The sequence below is a fragment of the Leguminivora glycinivorella genome, chromosome 11 (genome assembly GCF_023078275.1).
Source record: "Leguminivora glycinivorella isolate SPB_JAAS2020 chromosome 11, LegGlyc_1.1, whole genome shotgun sequence".
NCBI lineage: Eukaryota > Metazoa > Arthropoda > Insecta > Lepidoptera > Tortricidae > Leguminivora > Leguminivora glycinivorella.
This window is the reverse complement of record NC_062981.1, coordinates 3,111,231-3,124,108: the sequence shown is the minus strand read 5'-3', so window position 1 is coordinate 3,124,108 and position 12,878 is coordinate 3,111,231. Positions and strand designations below refer to the sequence as shown.

At 40.6% G+C, this 12,878-nt stretch overlaps 1 protein-coding gene across 2 annotated transcripts; it reads left to right on the top strand.

The window, feature by feature from the left end:
* Positions 1–2,587: 2,587 nt before the first annotated feature.
* LOC125231418 lies at positions 2,588–7,848 on the top strand. 2 transcript variants are annotated; one of them, XM_048136868.1, is made up of 2 exons: positions 2,588–3,001; positions 7,506–7,848. In XM_048136868.1, exons 1-2 carry the CDS (start codon positions 2,642–2,644, stop codon positions 7,731–7,733), a joined length of 588 nt encoding a protein of 195 aa, XP_047992825.1. In that variant the 5' UTR covers positions 2,588–2,641; the 3' UTR covers positions 7,734–7,848. The 2 variants fall into 2 exon arrangements, with proteins under 2 accessions (XP_047992825.1, XP_047992826.1); XM_048136869.1 differs by lacking the exon at positions 2,588–3,001 and adding an exon at positions 4,852–6,932.
* The last annotated feature ends 5,030 nt before the right edge of the window (positions 7,849–12,878 follow it).

Below are 12,878 nucleotides of genomic sequence, written 5' to 3'. Positions count from 1 at the left end.
ATGTAAAGTGGGGGCTGATATTTTTTTTCATTCCAACCCCAACGTGTGATATATTGTTGGATAGGTATTTAAAAATGAATAAGGGTTTGCTAAGATCGTTTTTTGATAATATTAATATTTTCGGAAATAATCGCTCCTAAAAAAAAAAGTGCGTCCCCCCCCTCTAACTTTTGAACCATATGTTTAAAAAATATGAAAAAAATCACAAAAATAGAACTTTATAAAGACTTTCTAGGAAAATTGTTTTTAACTTGATAGGTTCAGTAGTTTTTGAGAAAAATACGGAAAACTACGGAACCCTACACTGAGCGTGGCCCGACACGCTCTTGGCCGGTTTTAATGTTTGTTATTCGATATCTCCGTCATTTCTGAACCAATTTTGAAATTTGGATGATTCTGAAGTACTTACAGATGAGAATGATTATCAGAACGGAACTCTAACCAGGGGCGGCTCACTCTTCATCAGCAGTTCCAATGAACCAAATGTCACTGTTCTGGACGTAAGTGCATGCTGTTCTTATAAAAATATCAAAGTCACTATAAGTGTGCCGTTCAGATTTGAGGAGTTCCATTCTGACCATCGTCAGGAGTTCCACTGCACCAAATGTCACTGTTCCGTACGTAAATGCATGCTGTTCCTTTAAAAACACAAAAATCACCTATATGCATTGCATGCCTTTCAGATTTGAGAAGTTCCCTCGATTTCTCCAGGACCCCCCACCAAAACTGGGTTCTGAGAAAAATGGGACCAATCTGTATACATACATTCAATCAAAAAATTTTTTTCAAAATCGGTCCAGTAACGACGGAGATATCGAGGAACAAACATTAAAAAAATATTTTTTAAGAAAAAAAAACCGTCGCCTTTCGGGTTCTGGTGAAAGCTACTTGCGAATGTTGGATTATGTAGAAATGTGAAAGTATTTTTTAAAACTGCATTTAATGCTTTAATTATTAGATGGCAACACAAATGAATATACGTATAACGTTAAGGTTTGAGGAGTTTCCTCAATTCCTCATGAATCCGATTATATTATAAGAAATCGAAGCTTGACAAACTTTGACTTCAAAATTCAATATCCTTAACAAACATAACTAAATAAATGTCACTGTTCTGAACTTAAATGCATGCTTTTCTTACAAAAATACCAAAGTCACTATAAGCGTGCCGTTCAGATTTGAGGAGTTTGGTTCTGGCCATCATCAGCAGTTTCATTGCACCAAATGTCACTGTTCTGGACGAAAGTGCATGCTGTTCGTATAAAAATACCAAAGTCACTAATATAAGCGTGCCGTTCAGATTTGAAGAGTTCCGTTCTGGCCATCATCAGCAGTTCCACTGCACCAAATGTCACTGTTCCATACCTAAATGCATGATGTTCCTTTAAAAACACAAAAATCACCATATGTATGCCTTTCAGATTTGAGGAGTTCCCTCGATTTCTCCAGGATCCCATCATCAGAACTGGGTTCTGAGAAAAATGGGACCAATCTGTATGCATATACATTCAATCAAAAAAAAATTCAAAATCGGTCCAGTTACGACGGAGATATCGAGGAACAAACATAAAAAATAAAAAAAAAACATACAGACGACTTGATAACCGTCCTTCTTGAGATATGAGGCGACGGTTAAATACAGACGAATTGAGAACCCCTTCCCTTGAGATTTGGAAGGCGGTTAAAAAAAAGTGACGACCGGTTTGGCTCAGTCGATAGTGACACTGCCTGCTGAGCCGCGGTCCTGGGTTCGAATCCCGGTAAGGTTTATATATGTGTGACGAGCACAGACACAGATATTTGTTCCTGAGTCATGGATGTTTGCTTTGTATATAAGTATTTGTATATTATGTATTACCAGAAACTTCCCCAGACGCCCAAGAACGAGAGGGAAGTCACCTGTCCTGCTCGCCACGCTGACGTCACATCGCGCCACCACGCCGGCCGCGCGATCGCGAGGGCGGTGGCGGGCACGCCGGAACACGAGGCAGCTTCACTTTCGCGGCGCGCTTGATAGGGATCGGTCGATATCGGATTTCGCGGATTCGTACTTACGCACTTAGGTTACCTAGCTTTAGGCTAATCATATTCTAATAACGTTGATTTCATTAAATTTAATTGTTGTTGATCGTTTTTCGTATTTTCTTACCCTGATTCCTAAAATCAGATAGCGGGATTAGATAACTTACGCTAGTGGCATCCAGGCAGCTCGTTTTATCGTTAAATATTTAAAAATCGAATTCCGTTAGCTTGTTGCGCGATAGTTCGTGTAGTTATTCCGTTGTTCTAAATCTATTCGAAGTTATACCTGCGTCTTTGCTTGTGATAGCTTAATAATTGGCTTATTGTGGTGCTTCTTATAATTTACATTCGTAGCTAGTAATCGTTTTGCAATCGTGTTGTTTTTAAATGTAGTTTTGCTTGCTTTGTTTTATTAACTAATCTATGCACATAGTTTAAGGATATTTATGCGTGTACATAGCTACGCTATAGCTAATAGTTTGCTTTTGTTTATGTTGTACAAGTGTGCAGGTAGTTAATTACGTATTAATTTAAAACCGAATTGCTAAAGACTTTACTTAAATATGCTTCTACCGTTACCGAGTTCGTATTTGAGTTGATTTATTTTCTACTGTTCGAAATGTCGGAGAAATCATCCAATCGTAAACGTAAGCGTAGTCGGAATAGAAATGACGACGATGATTCGGTACTAAATACGATATTACGTAAAATAAGGAAACTTGAGGATAAAATAGGGTCCACGTCGACAACGCCGCGCCCGCCTTCGCCGGTTTCAAATGGCTTTTCTGTTTCTGCTTATGATTCACAGCGAGCAACGACACCACCACTGCCGGCCCCAGGTGCTGCTACGCTGATGGCACTTCCGACAGTTATGGAGGGTCCAGCAGCAGAGATTGAAAAGCCTCCGATCTCTGTCGCAAGTCCTCCCGTCGACGAGGTAACGGAGAGGATCGTGGGAACGCTGTCGTCGCTCTTGCAAGTAAGGCCGAACCATTATTACGTTTCCAATTTCGACCCCCAAATTCACGACTTCAGTGTTTGGTGTGCAGAGGTAGACAGTGCTCGCGATAAAAATCGTTGGTCTGATAATGAGTGTTTGTCGCGTATTGCCAATTGTTTAAAAGGAGACGCACGTTTATGGCTCAATGATTGGGTAACAAACGACCGCTCTTGGAGTAATTTTAAAATTGAATTTCGCTCCCTCTGCCCACAAAATATAGATGTCGCAACTGTTCTTTACAATGTCATGTGTACCGATTCTAAGGATTTTCCTACGTACGCAGAATATGCGCGTCGTGCTTTAATGCGTTTGAACATTGTTACCGGTTTGTCAGATGACCTCAAAACAGCTATAGTTATCAGAGGCATTTCGGATTCACAGATTAAAGCCGCTGCTACTAACGCAAAGCTTCAACCAAAGCAAATTGTTGATTTCTTATCGGTGTTTACAAAGCCTAAATCTGCGTCGCGTGTCTCGTCCCACGATCCTACCCGTAAACCTTCAAGTCTTAATCCACGCAAGCGCGAGTATAGTAGCAGGTCGGACAATACTATCAAATGTTTCGGTTGCGGTGGCGTAGGTCATAAGCGTTATAACTGCCATTTTAAAAAGCCGAAGCTCGAAGATACTTCTCTTGGTGGTACCAATGCCAACCGCAGTGCTCCCGCGACCGCGACTAGTTCAGATGCGAGTCATGCTGGTGCGCCACCTTCTCGGACGCAAACATCAAATGCTAGGTCTCTCATTACTTGTTCGTACTGTCACAAGACCGGCCATAACGCTGATCGTTGTTTTGCGAAGCAACGCTCAGAGACTCGCTCTAATAATGTCAATTTGTGTCGCGATCAGGATTCTTCAACCAACCAAGATATAATAACGGGTGTTATAGAAGGTGTTGCTTTAGACGTTCTCATGGATAGCGGTTCAGGTCTTTCGTTAATATCAAAAGCCGTGTTGAAACACATCAATTGCAATAGGGTACCTACATATCGAGTCTTTAGAGGCGCCGGACCTCAAGAAATTGAAGTTACTTCGAAAGTTAACTTAGTAGTGGAGTTTCCTGAAATATCCATTGAAGCAGAATTCTTAGTCGTGAATGAGTCTTGCATAAGCACATCACTATTAATAGGGACAGACATTCTAAATAAAGGCATAACTTATATAAGAAAAAGTAATAAATTGCAACGTCTAATACGCGATGAAGATTCTGATTATGTGCAACATGTTCGTGAAACAGAATTAGATGTTAATACACCATTAGATGGCGACGATAAACTCAAATTACATGCGCTTATTAATGAGTTTTCTCAATCATTTATCAGTGGTACTGCATCATCGACTGTTTCAACTGGAACTATGGCGATAAAATTAAACAGCGACCAACCAGTTAATTATCGGCCGTATAAGCTTTCACATGATGAGAAATTGCGCGTTCGTGATATAGTTAAGGACCTGAAAGAGAAAAATATCATACGGGAATCTAACTCAGACTTCGCGAGTCCTATCATTCTTGTCAAGAAAAAAGACGGCACAGATCGCATGTGCGTCGATTATCGAGCTTTAAATGCGATAACGGTCAAAGATAGATTCCCGTTGCCTCTTATTGACGATCATATTGACCGCCTAGGTAAAGCCAAGTATTTTTCGAGTCTCGATATGGCTACTGGGTTTCATCAAATACAGATGGACCCAGATTCTGTTCCTAAGACAGCATTTGTCACGCCTGAAGGCCAATATGAGTATTTAAAGATGCCCTATGGCCTGGCAAATGCTCCCGTAGTTTATCAAAGGATCATTACAGAAACCCTGAAGTCATTTATCGAGAGCGGAAAGGTTCTCGTTTACATAGATGACGTATTAATTCTGTCCGAATCTGTAGACGAGGGCCTAGCCTTACTGCGCCAGGTCCTAAACACTTTAACAACGGCTGGATTTTCGATCAACCTGAAAAAATGTAACTTTCTTACAACCGAAATAGAGTATTTAGGACGGCTTATACGTGAAGGTCAGGTACGGCCGAGCCCAAAAAAAGTCCAAGCTCTTCTTGACGCACCCCGTCCATCAAATGTTAAGCAAGTGCGTCAGTTCTTAGGCCTTGCTGGTTATTTTCGCCGGTATATTGCGGGTTATTCACAAAAGACGCTGTGTATTGCTAAGTTGACTAGACGAGGTGTACCTTTTGACTGGGGAACAGAGCAAGAAGATGCTCGTGCCTATATAGTTAAATGCCTTACAGACGAGCCGGTTCTTTCTATATTTGACCCAAATCTTCCTACCGAGCTCCATACAGATGCTAGTGCACTGGGGTACGGAGCTATTTTATTGCAAGAACACGAAGGACGACAAAAAAGGGTAGTTGCGTATTTTAGCAAGGCCACGCAGGGGGCAGAGTCAAGGTATCATAGTTACGAATTAGAGACGCTGGCTATTGTAAAGGCTCTACAACATTTTCGGCAATTCCTTGTAGGCATTTCTTTTAAGATAGTTACAGATTGTAACTCTTTAAAATTGACGGAAAAGAAGAAGGACCTTATTCCTCGGGTAGCTCGTTGGTGGGTTTACATGCAGGACTTCCAGTTTACCATCGAGTATCGAAAGGGTGTGTTGTTGCCTCATGCTGACTATTTAAGTAGAAACCCTGTGGAAGTTCTGCATATTCGTAAACCAACTAACTGGGCTCAACAGGCACAAATGGCTGATTCTGAGACGCAGAATCTTATTGATAGCTTGAAGGAGGGACGCTTAGATTCGACTCGGTACGAGGTACATAACAATTTGTTATGCTACAAGTTTACTCCTACTGGAGAGGACGCCCGTCTGCTTTGTTTTATTCCAAAAGGTCACAGGCTCAGCTTACTCAGAATTTTTCATGATGAGCATGATCATATTGGAGTTGACAAGACGACGGAGCTTATTCTTGGGCATTTTTGGTTTCCTGGGCTTAGAGCATTTGTGCGCAAGTATATAGGACATTGCCTTGTTTGTTTAACTTGTAAAAGAATCCCTCGATCTGCTCATCAGCCCATAGAATCATTTACCAAGCCGGATGTCCCATTTTCAACCGTTCATATGGACGTATTAGGCCCCTTGCCAGATTCCAAAGGCTTTAAGTATGTCCTGGTAGTCGTAGACGCATTCTCTAAATATTGTCTTTTGTATGCTTTGTACCGACAAGACGCGGACGAGTTAAAACGTGCATTTTCAAATGCTATTTCGTTGTTTGGTACACCCTCACTTATAGTTAATGACAGAGGGCGTATGTTTGAAAGTAACAGTTTTCAAAATTGGATATTGGGGTTAGGGTGTAAAACACATTTCATTACCCCTGAAATGCACCATGAAAATGGTCAAGCAGAGCGTTACTGTCGTACAGTGCAGAATTTAATTAGGGTAGAAGCAAATAACAAAGGCGCCGAGTGGTCCGATGTTCTATGGCGAATCCAATTAATTCTCAATTTAACTAAAAATGCGGCCACAAATGTATCGCCTCTCAAATTGCTCGTGGGAATAGATGCTACTACTCCTATATTGCGCTCTTTAGTACGTGATGTTGCTCTCGATAACGTCAATGGGAATCGGGAGGCACTGACGGTAATTAGGAGGCAGCGCGTGAGCGAACGACTTGCTGCAAGGCAGAGGCAGCAAGACGCCATAGTTAACGAAGGTCGTAAGCAACCACGTGCCTACAAAGTTGGAGACTTTGCTTTCGTCATCAAAAGAGCGCAATCTACTGGAAAATTAGATTCCGGTATGAGGGGTCCATACAAAGTAACATCGGTCTTACCTCATGATCGATACGAGTTAGAATTGCTATCAGGCGCATATGGAAAGAAAACACGAGCCGCTGCGGAATATATGGTCCCGTGGCTCGGAGAGTGGACTCCTGATACTTGCGCAACATTTTTTGAAAGTGAGTACCAAATGTTTGGTCCTTTGATATCAACTTTTTACTGGGTCGTGGTGGACTACTTGTGGTCCTGGCAGACTGCACCTATGTGACATGGGTGGCAGTGTAAGTTTGACCCTGGCCGAATATGTTGGTTGACAGTGTAGTCACATTCTATTGTACGTACGTTCTTTTGTTTTGGCTGGCAGACTGTGCTCTTTACGGGGTAGCAGTGCGACGTGATGTCGTGGCAGACTGTACTCTTTACGGGGTAGCAGTGCGACGTGATGTCGTGGCAGACTGTACTCTTTACGGGGTAGCAGTGCGACATGATGTCGTGGCAGACCATGGTACTAAGTCATGACTAGTATGAATATATGTGCGAGTTTGAAATGAATGAATGTGCGAATGGATTTGAGGTATTTTCATAATAAAACTCTGTGATGCTGGATGTAAGAACCTGTGAGAAAGGTTATCTTGCGTCATGACAGTCTAGTGCGCACGAGCTGTCATCACGCAAGAATTTTGACTGAACGATTGAAATTGGACTGTTGGCTAAATGGCTGGTTATAAGTTTTGTTTTTGTCTTGATTTCAGCTGACGAGCAAGCAAGTGATGAAGAAGATCGAGCGGACGAGGGCGTCACGCTGTCAGGGACGGCCGTATTACCAGAAACTTCCCCAGACGCCCAAGAACGAGAGGGAAGTCACCTGTCCTGCTCGCCACGCTGACGTCACATCGCGCCACCACGCCGGCCGCGCGATCGCGAGGGCGGTGGCGGGCACGCCGGAACACGAGGCAGCTTCACTTTCGCGGCGCGCTTGATAGGGATCGGTCGATATCGGATTTCGCGGATTCGTACTTACGCACTTAGGTTACCTAGGTTTAGGCTAATCATATTCTTATAACGTTGATTTCATTAAATTTAATTGTTGTTGATCGTTTTTCGTATTTTCTTACCCTGATTCCTAAAATATGTATATCGTTGTCTGAGTACCCACAATACAAGCCTTTTTAAGCTTACCGTGGGGCTCAGTCAATCTTTGTAAGAATGTCCTATAATATTTATTTATTTTAAAATGTGATATACTTACATTATGTCTCGGCGTAATATTGTCGCGTTAATCATGTGCTACGCCAATCCCTGTTAAACTTTTAAAATGTATATCTGGCTATTTATTGAACAAAAGAAATCATTAAAAAATACATACGTTTAGATTTTACGCAGGCTTCGTCATATAACAGAGTGTATATCTGGCTTCGGTACGAAAGTCTTGGCTTGGTTGTCGCGCCAATTGCCACGCCGCACCGAGCTCAAATTGTCCGGATGATGAACGTTTTGTACATTCAATTTTACTGTGTGCAGTGGTAGGGTTGCCGTCAATTAATTTTTAGTTTTACGCTAAAAATAATAACTATGAGATTAAATCAATTGACTTGGAAGTTTTTTTAAGTACTTAGAGAAAAGAAGGCAATTGCGATTTTATTAATTAAATATCGCGTAAGTTTAGTTGTTTATTACGTACATAGAACTGGTAGTGGAACTAGTGGAAGCTGTCTCTAGATTTTTATAACCATTCCGGTTTATAATTTTTTGTATGATGAAGTGGTCAGAATCGGAGCGAAAAATTTAAGGATATTTTGGCACACTTTCTATTTAGATCGAAAGAGCACTGGTTCTGATTAGGAAAACAAAAAAATATTTATCATATTTTAATTAGGCCTAGAGCCTGCAACTAGCGCTAGATCATCTGCATATAGCCTACTTATCACATCTCCATTCAGTTCCAGACCCCTTCTAGTGCTAAAACTTTCCTTAGGACTTACTCGTACCACAGTATAATAAAGATGTATGGCCACTCCCGCTCCCCGCTGAAAGTGCCGCCCACCCTTCTCGGTTACCTCACAGTTACCGCCTGTCAAAAACGCGACCAGTCAACCTGTCATATCTCACTCATACAAGCATGGTACGCGTTCACCCACACGAGCTTAGAATGTGTGCTAGGAACGCGCCTCTTTCAATATTTGATCGCCAGTGTCCGAGATGCTTGTACTCAAAAACTATATTAAAAAGCATAACAGCATGTGCAACCCTAGTATTCTCGTGAGGCTAGCCGCTCCGTCTGACTTTGTCCTGTCCGTCTTGCGCAACTCGTTTTGCTCGAGCCTCCACCGATTCATTCTAGATAATAAATAAATGCAATGATACGAATGCATTCCTGTGCGTTTAATCTTATTACTTACTAGCTTTTGCCCGCGGCTTCGCTCGCGTTAGAAAAAGACAAAGTAGTCTATGTCATTCTCCATCCCTTCAACTATCTCCACTTAAAAAAACCGGCAAAGTGCGAGTCGGACTCGCGCACCGAGGGTTCCGTACAAACCTTATGAGGAAATGGGTAGTAAGGTTAAAATTATTTAAAAAAAATATATTATGTGATGTAACTAAAAATTTATGGTTTTCGTAATTTTTCCTTTATCTATGCTATAAGACGTTGCTTCGTACCAAATTTCAAGATTCTGAGTTCACGGGAAGCACCCTGTAGGTTTTGATTCCCTTGCAAGTGTCGAAAATTTGCGGCATAAACGGCTGTATCTTTTGATTGCGTTGGCTTAGAAGTTTGATTTTTTCACAGCTTCAAGGGACAGTAGACCTGAGTAATTGATATAAATTTCAGCTTCATACCTCCACGCGTTCCTGAGAAAAAGGGTCTTGACAGACGGACGGACGGACAGACGGACAACAAAGTGATCCTATAAGGGTTCCGTTTTTTCCTTTTGAGGTACGGAACCCTAAAAACCACGACAATCCGTCGCTCCGTTTTGCCGTGAAGGACGGACAAATAAAAATATTTTCTATATGTAAATATCCAGAAAGGAACAAAACGATAATAAATAATAATAAATATTATAGGAAATTTTTACACAGATTGACTGAGGCCCACGGTAAGCTCAAGAGAGCTTGATGTGTTGTGGGTACTCAGACAACGATATATATAATATATAAATACTTATATACATAGAAAACATCCATGACACAGGAACAAATATCTGTGCTCATCACACAAATAAATGCCCTTACCGGGATTCGAACCCGGGACCGTGGCGCAGCAGGCAGGGCCACTACCGAATGCGCCAGACCAGTCGTCAAAGCAATAATGAAATAACTGGTGTATATTATATGTACAGGCTGTGTAGAGTGTGTAGGCTTATCTCATTATTTAAGGCAAGTCCTACCCATATTATTATTTAATTCTCAACCCAAAAAACGCAACAGCATCTCTATAATTCTGAAAATGGCCGAGAGTCCACAATTAATGGTCATTATAGGTCGTCAAAAATGTCATCTAGCGAACAAAGGTACCGTGCTCTATTTAGTGGAACCGCCGGGGAATGACAATGTCAGCGGACAAAAACGCCGGGACAAAATTACGCTGAGGGGCTGTGTAGGTAGACCATACGATACGGCTACGATTTTGCTGATGTCGTGTCGTGATATTCGTGATCGTCTATCATGCATATCACCAAATATTTCCATTATCTTATTGGAGTAACAATTTAATGGAGATTAGAAGCGGATATGCAAGAGAACATTCACACACCTCAGGATGCCGAAGATCGGGCAAGGTGGAGAAGATTGAGCAGGAAAGCGGACCCTAGGGCTAGGCCGGGAAAACGCTAGGTTGAAGAAGAAGAGAAGGTTATTTCCATGTCACGATTCAAGATTTAGGAAATCTAGAGTTTTGCAGAAGTTTATAAGTGTAACTGTATTATTTCGTGCCAGATTCAGAGCTTTCTTGGCACTATGGACATGAAAAACTTGTACCTACCCCAAGGTGGGTACGGATTACGGATAGGTACCTACTACGGATAAGTGTGGCTGACTTCCACAATAATTTCTAACAATTAGTGTTTCTTACGTGTAATGGTCAACGCATTGTGCTCTTAATAAAAACATGATTTAAACACAAAATATTCTTTATTCAAATAGGCTTACAATAAGCACTTTTAAACATGTCGATCGTGTCGTGTGATCCAAGAAGTACGGGTCTCTTACTCGTACTTCGTATTATCCATACTTTAATATTATCAGGGAGCGTACTTTTCGTGCCGATGACATCAATTTGACGTCACGCTCCATATAGGGTGATCACAAATTGTTTTATTGTAAATTATTAATCATTAGTCATCAATCATTTTAAGTTATGAATTTCTTTGCATGGCAATGAAAGCAAGAAGGATGGCGTGCTTTACGTTAAAGAGGAATTCTCTTTTCTACGTATTTATTGTAATGTGTTGTTAACAATACTATTTAATTAAATTAATGTATAAAAACGAATCAAATAATTTTATTCACGTTTCACATTTCAAGTAGGTATTTTTTATGCCACATGTAAATGGACTACTGTATTTGAAGTAATTCGTAGACGATTAAAATGATTGACGACTAATGATTAATAATTTACAATAAAAGTATTTGGGACCACCCTATATGGAGCGTGACGTCAGATTGATGTCATCGGCATGAAAAGTACGCTCCCTGAATATTATAAATGGGAAAGTATTGTGTCTGTTTGTTTGTCCATCTTTCACGGCAAAACAGAGCGACGAATTGACGTGATTTTTTAAGTGGAGATAGTTCAAGGGATGGAGAGTGACATAGGCTACTTTTTGTCTCTTTTTAACCCCCCCACTTCCCTAAAATGAGTGGTGGAAGTTTGTATGGAGCATTCCACAATTTTCAAAATGAACACGAGCGAAGCCGCGGTCAAAAATTAGTACACTCATAAAGGTTAAACATTCATTAAATGTTAGATTTGACTAATTTGCGCGTCGCCGTTCTTGACTTCATTTGTTATGAAAACTGTTTCCTAAAATCGTGTCGTGAAGTAGTCGCCGACTAAAACCATCCTCGTCGGCCGACTAAAGGGCTAATTATTTTTTAGTGACGCCAAACCTCTGATGACAGAACCAGCCGTGGGACCGAAGGATGTGATAAACACAAGATGGCCGATATTCAGCTATTATTTGAATACCTTCTCAAATGCCCTTGCGTGTGTCAGATTCTTAGTAGTTATGCTTATAATCAGTATTTATATGGACATTCAACAGCTAGTCAGGATGTCCATCGTGTTTTCTCGGAAACGTTCGTATTTGTCGTTGTAGTTCGGATAACGGTAGTACTTCTACTTCTACTGAGACTGATTGAAATGGCATGACACTTTCGCGGGTTTCTGTGAAAATACGAAAAAAAAAAAACAAATTGCACTACATCTGTTCTGGCGCATCGTACGAACGACTAACGACTTCTTCTGAGTGATCTTCAAGATCGTTTCAAAATTGTATCAAAACTAAAACAAGTTGTGAAATCAGCATCATACTTCTCTCAATTAGAACGAAACAACCTATGTTATTTTTAAATTAGCTAGTTTTTTTGCCAGAAAATCTGCTGTTCATGGTGGCTCCCTTATTATTGTTAAAAATTGTATGAAGTGTAAAGAGCGCAAACATGTTGTAAAATATTCCATAGAAAGAACTATAGAAATTTCATGTGTTGAATTAGACAGATATATTATTGTATGTGTTTATAGACCACCATCAGCTGACTTCAGCATATTTGAATCTACAATGGAAAATGTTCTGAAGTTAGTGTGCAAGGGCCAAAAACATGTTATTGTATGTGGAGATTTTAATGTTAACTTGCTCGAGTCATCTAGTAATACTGTTAAAATGCTCTGTTTGTTTAAATCATTTAATTTATTTAATTTATTTCTTGAACCTACCCGGGTAGGTGTGACTAGTGCAACATGCCTAGATAATATTTTTTGTGACTGTGAATGTATAGATAAGAAATTATTTAACTGTTTTCATTCCGATCACAGCGGCCAAAGGGCAGCTTTCTTAAACGTTATTCATGATACTCCACAAACAATAACATATAGACCCATTACTGGATCTCGCTTGGAATCATTC